This window comes from Podarcis vaucheri, assembly GCF_965113315.1.
Source record: "Podarcis vaucheri genome assembly, chromosome: 9".
In the NCBI taxonomy this organism is placed as follows: domain Eukaryota; kingdom Metazoa; phylum Chordata; class Lepidosauria; order Squamata; family Lacertidae; genus Podarcis; species Podarcis vaucheri.
Genome location: NC_138767.1, coordinates 11,669,131 through 11,688,236, shown reverse-complemented (window position 1 = coordinate 11,688,236; position 19,106 = coordinate 11,669,131). Strand labels below are relative to the sequence as shown.

The 19,106-nt window shown below is 48.2% G+C and overlaps 1 protein-coding gene across 2 annotated transcripts in view; it reads right to left on the bottom strand.

The window, feature by feature from the left end:
- FRAS1 (Fraser extracellular matrix complex subunit 1) overlaps positions 1-8,846 on the bottom strand; it is a 374,578-nt gene extending 365,732 nt beyond the window's left edge. For both annotated transcript variants that reach the window (XM_082236229.1, XM_082236230.1), the window contains exon 1: positions 7,544-8,846. In XM_082236229.1, coding sequence (XP_082092355.1) covers positions 7,544-7,619 — 76 coding nt within the window. In that variant the 5' untranslated portion in view covers positions 7,620-8,846. The remainder of the gene's footprint in view (positions 1-7,543) is intronic.
- Positions 8,847-19,106: the final 10,260 nt, after the last annotated feature.

Below are 19,106 nucleotides of genomic sequence, written 5' to 3'. Positions count from 1 at the left end.
GTGACCTTGGGCCAGTCACACTTCTTTGAAGTCTCTCAGCCCCACTCACCTCACAGAGTGTTTGTTGTGGGGGAGGAAGGGAAAGGAGATTGTTAGCCGCTTTGAGACTCCTGAAGGGGAGTGAAAGGCGGGATATCAAATCCAAACTCTTCTTCTCTTCTTCTTCTTCTTATATGGTCTCGGTGGCCACTCTCAGTCACCAGTCTATCTGTCAAGGATTTAGAAGTGCGAAGGATAGAGCCTGGGGCTTTCTGTGTACAAAGCATGTGCTCAATCCCTGAGCTAAGACACAGAATCCTAGAGCTGGAAGGGACCACAGTGGTCATCTAGTCCAACCCCCTGCAATGCAGGAATCATTTGCCCAATTTGGGGCTGGAACCCATAACCCTGGGATTGAGAGTTCTCCTGTTCAATAGACTGAGCTATCCCTCATCCTGCATGCACCCTGCCTCCAGGCCCAGCTCCAGGTATTATTTTATTTTATTTGTTAAATCTGCATCCAAAGACCTCTGGGCAGTTTGCGGCATAAAAACACAAAGCACAGAACAGAAATGAAGAACGAACAAACCCTCCCCCAAACACATTTAAAAGGGCATCGGATATTAATCAATCAAAGGCCTAGTTGAAGAGGAACATTTTCACCTGGCACCTAAAGATATGTAATGAAGGAGACAGGCAAGCCTCCCTGGGGAGAGTGTTCCACAAATGGGGAGCCACCACAAAAAAGGCCCAGTTCTCATGTTCTCACCCTCCAGACCTCTCATGGAAGAGGCACATAAAGAAGGGCTAGGTCAGCTCGTAGCGGGAGAGGCGATCCTTGCATTGCAATCCTGAGCCATTTAAGGCCATATAGGTCAAAACCAGCACTTTGACTTGAGCCCAGAAACTAATTGGCAGCAAGTGCAGTCTAGCCAGGATCAGTGCCACTGGTGGATGAAGGGTCCCTTGTGTCAGATCCTGCTGCATCAACTTTTATTATTTTACTTCTGCTTGCTTCCCCCTCCCCTCCCTCTTGTTTTATCTTGATTTGATTCCCGCCTCTTTACATTTATATCCCACTTTTCTTCCAACATGCAGGTGGTCTCCCATCCAGACCTAGACCTGCTTAGCTTCAGCAAAATGCGTAGTCGCATATGCTCCTCTGCCTTCAAAACATCACCTGGAATTACCCTGAGATTTTGCTAAATTGAAGGGCAGCATATAGAGAGTTAAAAAGGACCCCTCTTAAGTAGGAAAGCAAAAACAGTCAACTCAGATTGCAATTAAACTTAAGTGGGGTGGAAGTCATTTGTCTGCACAAACATTAGTTTTCAGGGCATCCGATGTGTTCAAACCACCTCTGCCACATTGCCTATTTTCACTGGCGAGAGATATTTATGGCGTAACATTTATAGAGGGCATTTCAAGTATTCTGGGACTCTCCCAGATACCAGGGACTGAACCTGGGAACCAGGCAGAGGGCCTTCTTGGTAGTGGCACCCTCCCTGTGGAACGCCCTCCCATCAGATGTCAAGGAAATAAACCACTATCTGACTTTTAGAAGACATCTGAAGGCAGCTGTTTAGGGAAGTTTTTAGTGTTTGATGTTTTATTGTGTTTTTAATATTCTGTTGGGAGACGCCCAGAGTGGCTGGGGAAACCCAACCAGATGGGCGGGGTATAAGTAATAAATTTTTATTTTTATTTTTCTGCATGCAGAGCAGATGTTCTCTGCCACTGAGAAACAGCCCTTCCCTTAAAACTTCACATTCATGAGCTCTCTTCAGATGACTGCTCCTTCAATATTGCACACACAGAAGGAGGAATCATGCCTATCGGTTCTGCTCTCCATCTGTTCAGACAAACCCATGGAAAGAGCCCATGCATAGCTCGTACATACAGCTTGTCTGCGTGCACAATGTCTGAACACACAATCAGGAGGAAAGCCTGCAAAAAAAACAAAAAAACCATCCACATACCGTATTTTTTTGCTCTATAAGACGCACCTAGTTTTTGGAGGAGGAAAACAAGAAAAAAAATATTCTGAATCTCAGAAGCTAGAACAGCAAGAGGGATCGCTGCACAGCAAAAGCAGCGATCCCTCTTGCTGTTCTGGCTTCTGGGATAGCTGTACAGCCTGCATTCAATCCATAAGACGCACACACATTTCCCCTTACTTTTGGGGAGGGAAAAAGTGAGTCTTATAGAGCAAAAAATACGGTATTTTGTCAGCTGGGTTCACAGGTTTAGCTAAACAGAGGGAGGTCCGGGAGGTGGAAATAGCAGGCAAAAACTCTGCTCCCTAGTCCACGGACTGGTCAGCTGAACAACATTTTGTTAGTGAAGGTTAGCAAAAGAATAGGGATGCGCAGAGCTTTTGGTGGACATTGAGCTAAAGCAACGTATCCCATCAGGACACCTGAACTTTGTGGTTATGTGAACACTAGTGGTTTAAAACCCAGTGAGGTCCTTCCCACTGCATTTCAAATTGCGATTGCACATTGTTGTACACCCCAGATAAGGGAAGGGAATGCCTTCACCTGTTGCACATGACCTGTTTGGCTTCCCCCACTCCCCTGCATTCACACACTGTTTGTGAAGGTTTAATCTGAGCATGATGCGCAGGGGCTCTCTCAAATGTACGCACCTCTGCTTAACCGCAAAGTGGACGTGGCTTTGGTTAAAGCTAGTTTGGCGGGAAATGCGTCAAACAGCGGCATTCCTCAAGAAACTATGGGATAGCTCTTCAAGGTGGATAAGGTGGTGTGAGCTCACTGGGGCCAGAGTAAACGCTAATGTGTACCCAAACTGCATTTTCCCCAAAACAGCTTCTAGGAGCTCACAACAGAGTGTGAAAGGCAGCCTTGTCCTTTTGTTGGTCCTCATATAGACTGCAATGACAAACCTAGACAGCATCTTACAAAGCAGAGACATCACCTTGCCAACAAAGGTCCGTATAGTTAAAGCTATGGTTTTCCCAGTAGTGATGTATGGAAGTGAGAGCTGGACCATAAAGAAGGCTGATCGCCGAAGAATTGATGGTTTTGAATTCTGGTGCTGGAGGAGACTCTTGAGAGTCCCATGGACTGCAAGAAGATCAAACCTCTCCATTCTGAAGGAAATCGGCCCTGAGTGCTCACTGGAAGGACAGATCCTGAAGCTGAGGCTCCAAGACTTTGGCCACCTCATGAGAAGAGAAGACTCCCTGGAAAAGACCCTGGTGTTGGGAAAGATGGAGGGCACAAGGAGAAGGGGACGACAGAGGACGAGATGGTTGGACAGTGTTCCTGAAGCTACCAGCATGAGTTTGACCAAACTGTGGGACGCAGTGGAGGACAGGAGTGCCTGGTGTGCTCTGGTCCAGGGGGTCACAAAGAGTCTGACATGACTAAATGACTAAACAACAACATAGAGACTGCCACTGTAGAGAGAGGTTTGAATTTTTTTATATAGTTTTTAGTTTTCAGCATTAATAGCTAAAAGACTGGTTCTCCATGAACCGTTTTTAAATAGATCTATCATTCTCTGAACTAAAAACCCTGCAAGTTAGTTGGAATCATCAGATTCTGTGGAAACGTGTTCCACAAGTTAATTATAATTTGCACAGTGGCTCCCTTCATCTCTAACCTCCAGCCAATCGCTTTCTTTGAAGAGCCTGAATTCTGGTGAAAGTGAGCAAGCGAAAGAAAGGAGCATCAATTTACAAAGTTCTACTGGGGGCTCTCACTTGGATGAAAACTAAGCAGGCATAAGACCCCAAAATTGTTGAGCTTTTTTAAAGACACTTTTAAATGTATACACCTCTGCCCAAAGTAGGTTTTTGGGCTTTCAAAAACATTTTATAGCATTTTTATTAGTAGTATTATTTTAATCGCCCTACTTGCCATACATCCAGGTTTTGCCAGACGTGTTACCGACTCAGCAAAAATCATAGGAAGCTGCCATGTACCAAGCTTAGTACAGTGGTACCTTGGCTCTCAAACTTAATCCGTTCCGGAAGTCCGTTCCAAAACCAAAGCGTTCCAAAACCAAGGTGCGCTTTCCCATAGAAAGTAATGCAAAATGGACCAATCCATTCCAGACTTTTAAAAACAACCCCTCAAACTGCAATTTAACATGAATTTTCCTATCTAACCATTGAGCAATGATCCATAAAATGAAAGCAATAAACAAAGTACTGCAGTCACACAATCAGTCAGTAGCTGAACTGGGTTCCACACCATCACAAAAACAATAAGAGCCACAAAAACAAAAACGCAAAATAAATAGCAAAAAGAGACAGACCTCAGCGTTAGCACTCAAAATGGAAGTGTGGCACTCAAATCGGAAGCATAACACTCAAAACGGAGTACGTTCAACTTCCAAAAAAAGTCTGCAAACCAGAACACTTACTTCCAGGTTTGCAGTGTTTGGGTTGTTTGAGTACCAAGGCGTTTGAGAACCAGTATTGTCCACACTGACTGGCAGCAACTCTCCAGGATTTCAGGCATTTTTTCCCCTACCTGGTGACTGAACTTGGGACCGTCTGCTTTCAAGGCAGATGCTATACTTCTGAGCTACAACCCTCTCCCTGGTACTTTGACGGCCAGTCCACGCTCGCATCATCTCTGACTGCAGCATCAAGCAAGGACTTTGTGAGCCACCCCAGGAGTAATCGCCACAGACCAACGGCCCGTATCCCCTAAAGTCAATTCCAAGAAGCAGCGGAGGCAGCTCATGTGTTCAGCAGAGAATCGCCGAGTTCAGAGAAATCAAAGAACTAGTGAAAATTGGGTGAAGCAAAGAGAAATCGAGCAAGCGCCCGGGTCAAATGGCAGCAAAGCACGATGCTGGGATCAGAAATGTGGCTTTTGTGAGTGAAACGACTCTTGGAGTAAGAAGGGGGGGGACTTGAGCATGAGAGCAGGTAAGAGAGTTTTTATGCACAATTAAACTCTCCAGGCCTTATGTCATCCAGCCACTTTTTCCACTCCAGGCTGCTCCGAGACGGCAATAAATCTTACTGTTCCCTGCATGCGCTCCAGGAACAGGCGGGATCGGTGGGTAGTCCATGCCGAAGTAATGTCAGCCGTAATGTTTACCGCACACTGCCTTGATGGATTGTTTTCCAAACAAACAAGGCGTCTAAAAATTGATATTGGCATGCCTAATGCAGGCGGCAAGACCTCCCGACACATGGGCATATCTTGCACACAGTCGAGTGCAGAACTGGTGTTAAAATAGTAATAGGACTAGTAAATAGGGAGTCATGTTTTCACTTCACATTTCTGGTTTCTAATGAGCATGTAGCAAAAAAAACTCTTAAGCGTAACAGCAACTGCCAGGGGCGAAGATGTCTCAGCTCCCGGAGCTTTCAGACAAACATCTTTGAGCTTCTCATGTGTGAATGTCGTTACTGCCAGGCAGAAAGCATAAAGGAGCTGGTTTTATACAGCCAGTTGTGGGTTAAAGTAAAGGTGGAGGGACCCCTGACCATTAGGTCCAGTCGTGGCCGACTCTGGGGTTGCGGTGCTCATCTCGCTTTATTGGCCAAGGGAGCCGGCGTACAGCTTCCGAGTCATGTGGCCAGCATGACTAAGCCGCTTCTGGCGAAACCAGAGCAGCGCACGGAAACGCTGTTTACCTTCCCGCCGGAGCGGTACCTATTTATCTACTGCACTTTGATGTGCTTTCGAACTGCTAGGTTGGCAGGAGCAGGGACCGAGCAACGGGAGCTCACCCCATCGTGGGGATTTGAACCGCCGACCTTCTGATCAGCAAGTCGTAGGCTCTGTGGTTTAACCCACAGCACCACCCGCGTCCCTACCCCTAATTGTGGGTTACGCATCTATTAGTGGTGCACTGGAAGCTAGGTACCCTCCATAGCTTTATGTACAAACGCAGCCTGGATATGCTCAGTTGGCTACAGCGTGGTGCAGATATGGCCAAGGCTGCTGGTTCGATCCCCGTTTGGGACAGTTGCATATTCTTGCACTGCAGGGGATTGGACTAGATGACCCTTGGATCCCTTCCAACTCGATTCTACAATTCCACGATTCTATCCCTTGGGAAGGACTGCATCCCAGTGGAGCAGCATCCCAGTGCACGCAAGAGGTCTCGGGTTCAACCCCTGGCATCTCGAGGTAAGGCTGGGAGAGACTCCTACCTGAAGACCTGGTGAGCTACTGCCAGCCAGTGCAGACAACACTAAGTGTGATGGTCCAACTCAGGGTAAAGGAGCTTCCTGGGTTCACAATGCTGGCGCAGGACATATTCTGGCAAGACTGAAGAGCAATTTGGAAAGGCATGGAAAGCATTCTGCTTTTCAAGGTGTGCCACCTAAAGGCAGAACTTTGGAAGGGGGTAATGAGTGTTGAAGTAAGTAGTTCAAAGATGTTCAGGGCACGATGTTGTAAAAAAAGAACGAACAACCACACATTTGGCAAGTTTGCTGCCACGCTCTTTACACTGCCTGTGCAAAAATGATAAGGCTTGATCCAATTGATTAAATGCTCTTTGCAGACACTAGATCAGGCACCCCCAAACTTGGCCCTCCAGATGTTTTTGGGACTACAACTCCCAACATCCCTAGCTAACAGGACCAGTGGGAATTGTAGTCCCGCTGGGAATTGATGATGGGAACTGTAGTCCCAAAACAGCTGGAGGGCCAAGTTTGGGGGTGCCTGCAATAGATAGTTCCATAAGGGAGACTGGGGTTCAATTTCTGGTGGCTGCCGGGCTAAGCAGACCTCGAAGGGGTGTGGCTCAGTGGTACAGCACCTGCGCTGCATGCAAAAAGGTCTCCGGTTCACTGTCCCTAGTGGCTACAGATAGAATCATAGAATTGTAAAGCTGGAAGGGAACCCCGAGGGTCATCTAGACCAACCCCCGGCAATGCAGAAATCTCAACTAGATCATGCATAACAGATGCCCTCCAACCTCTGCTTTAAACCCTCCAGCATTTCTCATGAGATTCGAACAGCTCTCATCTCTACGGAGCCTGTCATAAAACAATCCTGAAGTAGACAGAACAGGGGTCTGACTCAGGATAAACCAGCTCCATTTGTATGACGGAGCCACCGATCAGTGGCAGAAGACCTGCTCTGCGCACAGAAGGTACCGGGTTCAATTCCCGCCATTCCCAGATAGGGCTGGTATAAGAATTCCTGCCTGAAACCCTGGAGAGCTTCTGCAAGTCAGTGTAGACAATACCAGGCTAGATGAACTGGTGATAAGGCATCTCCCTAAGCACTTTAGTCTGATCCTACAAGGCACTTCTTGTGCTCTTAAGCCAAGAAGAGTTGCAGGCTCTGGGCAACTGAACACAGAGACTTAGCAGCATTTTTTGCTCTTGGGAGAGTCCCCTAAGCATTCTTCCTCAAGAGGATCACAGAGATTCTCAGGCGGTGGTCGGGCTTGTTGCTTAAAAAAACTAAAAAAAAAAAAAAGCAAGACGGTGCCAGCCCCATAGATCATCCCCAGCCCAACTTCAGCAGGGAAACCTCGCCGCAGAATCTCATTAAGCGGCCCAACTTCTCTCTGTAAAGCGAAATCAATGAAGTCCAGAGCTGAAGCTTTTACTCACCTTCAGCCTGATGGGGCAAAACTGCAAAGGCAGCCAAGACGAGCAGCAGACGCATCCACGCCGCCAGGAAATCCATAGTTAAGCAGAGGTTATATTTTAAAAGGGGGGAAATTGTTTCTTTTTTCTTAAGCCCCAAAGGACCTTCTCTCGGCAGGAGCTTCGTGCAGCATCCGAAGGCAGCTTTTAGGGGGGCAATCAAAGCCTTTTTCTATCCCAGGAACAAAACTAACAGCAGGTACACACGCTTTTGGTTCCGGGGGGTGGGGAAGAGTCCCTGGTTTTTTGGGGTTCGTGGAGATGTCAGGTGGCGCCCCAGCCTTGCGCTCCAGTCTTGGTGGAGAGGAAGAGGCTCTCTCCGCGCTCTGGCGACCCCAGCGCGTATTTACAGTGCGGGCGAGCCGTAGGGCAGAGAGCAGCCGTAAATCACCCGGCAGTGGGTCACCTTTGCGCCCAGGGACGGATCCGGGGGAAGGAGCAGAACGAGAACCGCCACCGCCGCCGCGCGTCTCTTCGGAGAGCTGCCGACCTCTCCAAGTTGTCCCCCTGCCCGGCAAAGTTCCCCCCGGCGGAGCGATTGGTCGACAAACCCCCGAGGCGAGGAGACCTCTCGCCCCTCTCCTCGCCCTCTTAATTCCTGCTTTCTCTCTATCTCGGAGACCCTCTCTCCTTTTCAAAGTCCACTTTGGGGCGCCGCCGCCGCGCCACCCACAAAGGCGCCTCGGATCTTGCGGATCCTCCGCCTGGCGCGCCACGCGCCCTGGGTCGGGCACAGCGCCAAAGCGCGCCCCCTTCCCACCCCGCCCGGATCCTTCTTCCACTCCTCGCCCTCTTTTGGGGGGGGGGCTCCTCGAGGAAACTTTGCAGGTCCCCTCCAGCAGAAGCAGATCTCCTCTCACGCCGCTTCTCCTGCGAAGGCAGCAAGGGGAGGCTGCCTGGCTGGTTGGAGAGAGGGGGAGAGAAAGAGGGGCGTTTCTCTAGAAAGAAAACACAGCAGGCGTTTTGGGTTTTTTTTAAGCGGGGCTTTCCCTCCCCTCCCTCCGCCTCGCCGCGCGTGTGAGATGGTAGAATTTCTCCCCCTTTAGCGTAGCAGATCCGCGCAAAAATAGGGAATTTTTTAAAACGCTCCCCCTGCAATACGTCCTGGGAGCAGAGAGGATAATTTCAGTCTGCAGGTGATTTGCAAAAGAGATACCACAAGGCACACATGCAGGCAGGCAGCCGCAAAGACTCTCCAAAGCGCCTGTAGTCGAAATCCACTCTCCGTAGGAGGGAGAGGGGCAAGGTCTGTCCTTCTCTTCCTCTCTCCTGGCTTTCTTCCTTCCTTCCTTTCTTTTTTAAAAGAGGTTCTCCTCCACCTCCCTCTCCCTTGCAGTGCGAAAATGGACCCAGGGAAAAGGGGCTGTGGTGGTGATATTGCTGGCAAAGATTCCTGAGAAAGTCACGTGGGGAAGAAAGAGGGGGGGGAGAAAGAGAGCAACCTGATCCCCTTATTCATGCTGCAGAAGTTTATGCTCCTATAGGCTTGTCTGCTTTTGTCTTGAGATCGGGTGGAAATTGGACAGAGAGAAAGGAGAGATGGGGGGGAGGAAGAGGGCAAGGCACATCTGTTCATGGGGGGCACACCCACCCCTGCGCCACCCAGGACGAACTGCTGCTGCTGCTGCTGCCATGGTTTAAAAAAGTTTAGCATTGCAGGATTTCTTTCCTGCCTGGCGAAGCGGCACCACCCAGGCTGAAATCACCTCCTTCAACATTCCTGCTTTGCAGGGGGTGGGGCTGGATGACCCTCGGGGTCCCTTCATCCCCCTACTCCCTCCCCTCCACACACACACACACCTTAGTGAATTTGCATTGCAACCATTCATGCTTTCCTTGCACCCACTGACAGCTATCTCAGATGAAAAAAGCTCGCTTGGTCCATATTGCCTTGTGGCCAGAGATGGAGATGCTGTCCTGTCCCCCTGATGAGCTTGGTCAAACTTTTTCAGCAGGGGGCCGGTTCACTGTCCCTCAGACCATGTGAGGGGCCAGACTATTTTTTTTGGGGGGGATGAACGAATTCCTATGCCCCACAAATAACCCAGAGATGCATTTTAAATAAAAGCACATATTCTACTCATGTAAAAACACCAGGCAAGCCTCACAAATAACCCAGAGATGCATTTTAAATAAAAGGACACATTCTTCTCATGTAAAAACACACTGATTCCCGGACCGTCCGCAGGCCAGATTTAGAAGGTGATTGGGCCGGATCTGGCCCCTGGGCCTTAGTTTGCCTACCCATGATCTTGGTGATAGCCAAGCAATGTGTAACACCGCAGCCCCTGTGATCTGTCCACCGAACAGCCCCACCACCATTTCCTCTCTCCATCCAGTGAAACTGACAAGGTCAAGGGAAGATTTTTCTCCGTGCCATCCATTCATCCATCTGGTCTCTGGTGGAAGTAGTTGAGTCCCTGGTCCTGTCCTTCAGTGGAGGGATTTCATTTCCCCATAAATGGTTGTGCATAGCAAAACCTGAGCTACAAGGACAGCCCAACAGGCAGGACATCAGGGAAACTGACAAGGCTGTCTTGCATACTTGGATGCAGCTCTGTGGAAGAGGGACACGAGTGTAAAGAAGTTGTTGGCATCATTAAGAAGACGGACCAAAGGCTATACATGTATGCTACGACAGCCGCCAGAGTTTTGATAGCCCAAAAGTGGAAGACACAGGAGGACCGTGGGAGGGATAGGATTCCCTGCAGCCTGACAGCTGCCTACTCAGAAAATACAGGGACATTGCTGACATTTCCATTCCACCTTAAGGAACAGACATGGGATTGTTACGTGTCACGTGTCTGTTTACATTCCAGCACAGCTTGCTGGGAACTTCTGTTGTGTATAGTTTTTGTTTTTAGCTGTTCTCTCTGAGACGACATGAGAGAGAGACGACATGTTTCTTTGTCCTGATTTATGATTAATCAATCTGTAGTTGTAGTATGCTTCCACAAGCCTCACGCCTATTCTGTGTGCGCAGTTCTATCTGCTGATAGTGTGCCCTGGCTGAGTAAGCCCAGGTCACTGATTTATGTCGGGTAGAGGCGATGGTCTTTGCAGTGGGACGGCTGGAAGGGAATGGCCCAGCCAAGGTTAGCCATCTGGCCTCCCGGCCGTCTGCATGCCGACAGACATGTCTTGTTTCGTCTTAAGAACACAAGAACAGCTTGTTGAACCAGGCCAATGGTCCATCTAGTCCATCATCATGTTCTCACAGTGGCCAACCAGGTGCCTGTGGGACACCTCCAAGCAGGCCCTGAGTGCCAGTGAAAGCCGACCCATTACGGTGAATGAGCCCAAGCTCATTAGGCAGCCCCCATTTACTTAGCTTCCTACTTGCAACCGGTTCATGCGAGATGCACTGGCCATCAGTTCCCTCCTTAGCAACCATGTTGCCCTAGTAGCAGGGAGGAGAATGGGAAAAGAACGAGAATTATTTGGCTCTGCCTGCCATGGGCTCTGGCACTGCATCCTCTTGGCCTCTCTGCTGTTCCTCCTGACGCCACTGCCGAGTGCAACAACAGATCCCAGCAACCGGCCTTCGGAGGCATGCTGGCTCTCAATGAGCCCAGCGATGATGGCTTGTAGCCATCAAAAGTCCCCCGTGAATTTCTCTAGTCCTCCTTTGAAGTCACTCAAGTGGGCAGCCATCACCATATCTGGGGGGGGGAGCGAATTCCATAGTTTTAACTATGCACCGGGTAGAGAAGTTCTTCCTCTTGTCTGTCTTGAGTCCTCCAACATTCAGCTTCATTGGAGGAGCCCCAGGGACCTACTGTTGAGAGAGAGAGAGAGAGAGAGAGAGAGAGAGAGAGGTCTCCTGGTCCACTTCACATGAGAACCTAAGAAGAGCCTTGCTGGATCAGGCCAATGACCCATCTAGTCCAGCATCCTGTCCTCGGTGTGTTGGCCTGGGACTTGGGCTCGGACTCGCAACCAGAGGTGTCTCAGTCTGCACCAGATCCTTTGCCTCAGGCATCATCTGAACCAAGTCTGGGGCCAGATCTTGAAGAGTCCCAGTCTGCACAGGTTCCCCTGCAACAAACACCAGCTGGGCCGAGTCAGGGGCCTGAGCCTGCCCTGGTTCCAGATGTGGGGATTACCTCATCGCCTTCAGCTGAGCCATCACTTACAGCTGCTCCACTACCGGTTGGGTCAGGGGAGGCTGAGGCGGCCTCTGGGTCTAGTAACCCACCGACGTCTCCCGAGCTGCAGAGACTGAGGTCTGAGAGAAGGAGAGACCTGAGTACTCGCAGGAGGAGTGCTCACCTTTGGGTGAAGCAGGGAGGTGAGTCGCCCGGGGATCAGGACCGGCCGTTACCCCAACAAAGATAAAAGGCTGTCAGACCCTGCCCCAGGTTGTGGGAGCAACCTTGCTGTTCACCAGAATCTGCCTGAGACCCTGTGCTTGACCTTGCCTGGTTTCCTGCCTTGGCCCTGTCGGACTGACTCCTCGCGGAACCCTTGGATTCGGGACCGAACCTGGACGGCATTGCTCGGGTTACCCCAGGCCCAGCACAGTAGGTCTCTTCTCCATGAATTGGTCTAGGCCTCTTTTAAAGCCATCCAGTTTGGTGGTCTTCACCAGGAACAGTTGTAACTCGTGTGTTGCATGAAGAAGCCCTTTCTGTTACCTGTCCTGACTCCTCCAACATCCATCGGATGTTCACGAGTTCCAGAGTTATGATAAATTTCTCCACTGCACTTTCTCCAACATGCACATAATCTTACAAACCTCTATCATGTTCCCCGTCATAAAGTCCCTGGAAGGACCCATACCTGGGGTCCCACCCACTCACGAAAGCACACAATCCCATAAACGAGAACCTTGAGCAAAATGTGGTCCTGGCGATTCACGGCTATGAATTCGCATGGGGTTTCCTTGTTTGGGGTTGGGGGCCCCCTAGGTGCTATGGTAACAGAAGTAATAATTAACTGTGCCCTGCTCGGTTCGTTAGCATTAAAGCTTGCAGGGGTGGCCTTCCCGCTTTGATCTCGCCCTCCTCGGCCCTTGAAAATGCTTCGCTGCTGCTCCTTCTCCCCTGCCCTCAATGCCAGGGAGCGGAATATGTAGGGGCAGAGATGGCTTGCAGACCCGCCTCTCTTTTGGGCAAGAGGATTTTGCCGTCTCAAGTTTTAATCAACAAATTAATTATTTTCCCTCTTGGCGCTGTGGGGCTTTAATAAAAAGCCATTTCTCTTGTACAGAGGCTTACACTTTTGATATTAAGAATATGGTCATTAGCTCTCCAGGGAGAGCTGAGAAGTGAATTTTTTTGTTCCTTTTAAAAATGCATCTAAGCACTAATGTCAGGGAGAGAGAATCGCGTTGGCCTGGCATAATGGTCTCCTGGAGGGGCATACACGCCGCTTAATGGAAAATAAATGTCAGGGCAGAAACAGGGCATCTATTATCAAGGCAGGAGGTGCTGATCCTATGCCAGGCTTAGATTCTCCAAAGCCTTGCTTTCATTTATATCGAGTGAATGACTGGCAGAGGGTCGCTCGCTTTTATTCAGATTCCAGCACTGGTAGAAAGAATGGTACCCAACTCTCTCAAGCTCTTCCACTTCAGAGCATACAGAACAACTCCTCAGCCAATCCTCAACAGCTGACTACTCCTTGGCCAATCCTCTGTGCCTGACTCACCTCCTTTCGCTCTGATTGGCTGCCATCAGCACAATGGATGAGAAGACATCTTTTCAGAGTCTGAAAAGCTCCCATTTCATGCTGATGGGGACCCTGCTGCAGAAGGAGTACAGTGGTACCTTGGATTAAGAACTTAATTCATTCCAGAGGTCCATTCTTAACCTGAAACCTGTTCTTAACCTGAGGTACCACTTTAGCTAATGGGGCCTCCTGCTTCTGCCGCGCTGCCAGAGCACGATTCTGTTCTCCTCCCGAAGCAAAGTTCTTAACCCGAGGTACTATTTCTGGGTTAGTGGAGTCTGTAACCTGAAGCGTATGTAACCCTGTAATGGGACTTTAGAACACTACACCTTTGCTTAAATTAAAACATTGTTTTCATCATTTCAGTAAACGGACAACCCAGGAAACCAGGGTTCAGATCTCCACTCAGCCATGAGGTTGTGGACTCTCCTTTCCTGGAGATTTTTAAGCAGAGATTGGATGGCCATCTGCCATGGATGCTTTAGTAGAGATTCCTGCATTGCAGGTTTTGGACCTCAGGGTCACTTTCAACTCTACAATTCTATGAAGCCCACTTTGGGCCTGTCATTCTCTCCCCCCCCCTAAGCTACCTTACAGGGTTGCTGGGAGGGTAAAATGGAGAGGGGGTGGACGGTGTACAGCAGGGGTCAGCAACCTTTTCCAGCCGTGGGCCGGTCCACCGTCCCTCAGACCATGTGGTGGGCCGGACTATATTTGGGGGGGTGAACAAATTCCTATGCTCCACGAATAACCCAGAGATGCATTTTAAATAAAAGGACACATTCTACTCATGGAAAAACACGCTGATTCCCGGACCGTCCGCCGGCCAGATTGAGAAGGCGACTGGGCCGCATCCGGCCCCCGGGCCTTAGTTTGTCTTCCCCCGGTGTATGCCACCTTGAGCTCTTGGGAGAAAGCATGGAATATTATTGTAAGAACAAGAGCACACCGGGTGTAGGATAAATGGGACTATGTAGACAGCCTCAGTCAGTGTAAGACCAATTCTGGCTTCTTACGACGTCCCAAGACACTTTCTTTAACATCTCTCAGTTAAGGACAGCAAGCTCACCTGTATGCAGTACTCTGAAGTATTAAATAGTTCTCTAGCAATTATTATTATTATTATTATTATTATTATTATTATTATTATTATTATTATTATTATTAGTTAAGGATGGCCTGGGAAAGTGTGGAGGGGGAGGAAGGTTAGCCAGCAGGGGAGAAACAGGATCCTTCCTTTCAATGGTCCATTTAGGTCAAGGTGAGGAGCATTCGCAGCCTGAGGGCCACCTTCCCTCCTGTGCAGGCGTCTGGGGGCCACATGCTGATGGTGAGTAGGCTCAGAGGCAAAAGTGGACACAGCCACAAATGTGAGTCCTAACTCTGTCCGGTAGGCTAGCTCCAACCCATACCTCTCTACCCTCCTTCCAGGCAAGCAAGAGGTGTTATTAGAGTTCCAAGGCAAATTTCAGCCAGGCAAAAACATTTGAGGAGGGTGAAAAGCAAGGCCAGGGAGGTGCAGGATCACAGAAACAGAGTTGGAAGGCACCCTGAGGCTCATCTAGTCCAACCTTGACCATATGGGGATCAAACCCACAACCTTGGCGTTATCGGCACCACACTCTAACCAACTGAGCTGTCCAGGCTGAGCTTCAGCAAAACCTCAAGAAGCAGGTAGAGCAGGTATCTTCAACCTTCGCAGACTCACTTTTAACCCATTTGGAAACTCCTTTCTTAATCTGTCACCAGGTATGCATGGAGGTAGTGCTCCTGTTGCAACCCACCTTGGATCAGGTCAGGACCCACTAGCAGGATCCGACCCACCAGTTGAAGACCACTGAGGCAGAGGGTCCTCTAAGGGCTGTATTTGGTCCACAGGCAAGAAGCTCCCCACTCTTGATGGAGATCAACTGTACATATCTCTGTTTCCTAGAATCAGGATTCCCAAGTGGCCTTCTTGCGGGGCTTTATTTTGGAGTGGGGGGGTGAATTCCACCCCTGTTTATTGTGGCACATCTCTCAAGAGCATCACCAAGAAGGATGCAGCATGGATCCCCGTTGCAAATGACAATTTGCATGATGAGTTGCAGCGCTTTAAATGAGCCATTATTCATTAGCAGCCAGCAGGAGATATTCAAGGCATGAAGGCAAGCGCCGAGGCAACTTAGCACAGTAATAAAGAGCAGGACCCATTTTTAAAACATTAAAGTTAATTAATGCGATGCGCACTAGTTTAGAACACCGTAGGAACAATTACCGTCAGAAGAGGTGTTGGAGGCTGATTTTCCTCCTGTTCAGAAACTCATGAAAATATTGGAATACCGTATTTTTCGCTCTATAAGACGCACCAGACCACAAGGCGCACCTAGTTTTTGGAGGAGGAAAACAAGAAAAAGAATATTCTGAATCTCAGAAGCCAGAACAGCAAGAGGGATCACTGCACAGTGAAAGCAGCAATCCCTCTTGCTGTTCTGGCTTCTGGAATAGCTGTGCAGCCTGCATTCGTTCCATAAGACGCACACACATTTCCCCTTACTTTTTAGGAGGGGAAAAGTGAGTCTTATAGAGCAAAAAATACGGTAATTAAAAGTGGTTCACTATAAGGGGACATCTTTTCTTACGCTTTGCACTTCCATCTGTAAAATCAACACAGACCCCCACACCCTGGTCAAACTCTGAATGATAGCAATATTTGCCTCCAGTTGACCTGATTTTTTTTAATTTTTATTTTTGCAGGGAGATTAAATGTTAAATGTTGAGGATTTCACAAGCACTCATTCCTATTTATTTGCAGGTTCAGGGGGTGTTGAATCATGTTGCCTCAAAGCAAGAGTCTTCCCACACTTTACGGTGCCTCACTTTCCTTACAGCAAATGATCAGGTCTTTGGGGGAAGCAAGTTTGTTGCGCAAGACATCCCAATCAGCTGTAATGGCACGACTTGGGTCTGCCAGTATGTGACTTGATCATAAATAGCGAGAGTCTAGAAGTCCCCTCATTGAGTTCAGTGGGACTTCTCTGCAGATAAATGACTATTATATACTAACCTTGGATCCTAGAACAATAGGCAAGTAGGATCCTAGAATGCAACAACTGATTGGCCTGCAGGAGAAGACCAATCGGGCTCCAGCAGGGAAGCAGAATCAGCCAATCAGACGGGACTCATTGTGTAAATAATGTATATAAAAGCCTGAGGTTTGGGGGTCAATTCAATCACTGTTTTACAAGCTGCAATAAAGAGCATGAAATCACTACAGGACTCCGAGTATATTTCAGTGACCACACTAGGAGTACAGACTCAGTCTCATGCTTGGTTGCTTGATCAAGGGGTTTAGCAGAAGATCAGAAAGAACTGAAGGCAAGAAGAATAAAAATCCTCTTGTTATCCAGGGGCTCCTTTTTCTTACTTCTGGTTTAGTCTCAAAATAAGAGACTGTGTAAATAACATGGGAGTTGCACCCACGGAAGCTAATGGAAGTGACTGGGTCTGTTAGTTGGGTACAAGCCACAGGCAATAACACTGAGAGTTGAAATTCACAGACTTGTCTTTCTAATCAAGAATTTTATAGGTAATGGGCATGTACACTGGTAAAGGCTTTATGGGAAATGATATACAATGAATTAAAGAAAGTGTTTAAAAATACCTTTGTTAAAAAACCAGAAGCTTTTTTGATAGGCATAATAATAGGTGAAGAGATACCAAGAAGGGATAAAAGACTTTTTATGTGTGCAACGATGGCAGCAAGAATGCTACGAGCCCAAAGATGGAAGGAAGGAGAACAAAGAATGGCAGTTGAAACTGATGGAGTATGCAGAGGCGGCGAAACTGACAGGGAAGATCAGAAACCAAGAAGATCAAGTGTTTTTAAAAGACTGGCGTAAATTCTTAATTTATTTTAAAGACTGCTGTAAACAGTTAAAACCATTGGCAGGGATGTAATGACACTTGTAATGTGGAATTAACTATGGTAACTACGGATATATAGCAGATGGATAATGGTAAAAGATGCAGAAAATCGAATCTTAAATATGGAACTCATGGAGGAAGGGAAGGAGGTACGAAGGTTCCAAAGAACCTTTTACTTAAATGTTTGAAATGGTTAAAGTTAAAATGTATGTTGTTGTTGCTGTTGTTGTTTAGTTGTGTCTGATTCTTCATGACCCCATGGACCAGAGCACGCCAGGCACTCCTGTCTTCCACTGCCTCCTGCAGCTTGGTCAAACTCATGCTGGTAGCTTCGAGAACACTGTCCAACCATCTTGTCCTCCATCGTCCCCTTCTCCTTGTGCCCTCCATCTTTCCCAACATCAGGGTCTTTTCCAAGGAGTCTTCTCTTCTCATGAGGTGGCCAAAGTATTGGAGCCTCAGCTTCAGGATCTGTCCTTGCAGTGAGCACTCAGGGCTGATTTCCTTCAGAATGGATAGGTTTGATCTTCTTGCAGTCCATGGGACTCTCAAGAGTCTCCTCCAGCTCCAAAATGTATAAAATGTATAAAATTGTGTAAAACCAATAAAAAAAATTATATATAAAAAAGAATTTCTGATTCAGAATACCAGTCTACAATCAATAAACTCCAAAATAAATGGTTGCATCCATTATATATATTGGCCTTGTTGTTTAAATCTCTCTCCTGCTCCAGCCATTTGAATTCTCTGCTTTCGATTTACATTTCTGCCCCTGCAAGTTTCCTTCCCTTCCCCTCCAACACATTCTCACCATCTTCCCACCTGTCTCGATCCTCTTGCTTCATATCTTTCTCCCAGCAGGTCCTCACAAACAACTTCTCTCCTTTTTTTGGCAATTGCTGATGCTTCGACAGCTGCAAAGTGACAAGACACAAGATCCATCTGCTCGCCTAGGAGCAGAAGACAAATGTACCTGGTATCTCTTGCCGGCTTCATGCTGCTATGGAGACAGCAAGAGTTTCTTTTCTCAGCGCCGCTAACAAAATATATAGAAAGCGGCAAGGCGCAGATAAGGGCCTTGACCTGCTCAGCTATACATTGCAAAAAAGCAAATGATACGCTTGGGGGTTCAATGAAATGAAACTTGCCTGTTAACAATGGAGGCAAGCAGAGAGCAGAGGCAGATACAAGCGAAGGTTAAGCTCTTGCCTGGCTCCTGTTCACCCCAAATGACCTTAGCACCAGCGCAAGCTTCTGAGATGCTCTCAGAGGGTCCCTTCCCAGGGCATGCTCTCCTCCTTCTCCTTGACCATCCACTCCCATCATTCAGCCGGGACATTGAGGTCCACATCCGAGGGCCTTCTGGCAGTTCCTTCATTGCGAGAGGTGAGGTTACAGGGAACCAGGCAGAAGGCCTTCTCGGTAATAATAATAATAATAATAATAATAATAATAATAATAATAATAATAATTTATTTATACCCCGCCCATCTGGCTGGGCTTCCCCAGCCACTCTGGGCAGCTTCCAACAAAAGATTATAATACATTAATGCATCAAACATTAAAAGCTTCCCTAAACAGGGCTGCCTTCAGATTTGGTAGTTGTTGTTCTCTTTGACATCTGGTGGGAGGGCGATCCACAGGGTGGGTGCCACTACCGAGAAGGCCCTCCGCCTGGTTCCCTGTAACTTGGCTTCTCACAGCGAGGGAACCACCAGAAGGCCCTCGGTGCTGGACCTCAGTGTCTGGGCAGAATGAAGGGGGTGGAGACGCTCCTTCAGGTATACTGGACCGAGGCCATTTAGGGCTTTAAAGGTCAGCACTAACACTTTGAATTGTGCTCGGAAACTTACCTGTGGAATGCCCTCCCATCAGATGTCGAGGAGATAAACAATTATACAACTTTCTATAACACCTGAGGACAGCGCTTAATTGAGAAATTTTTAAT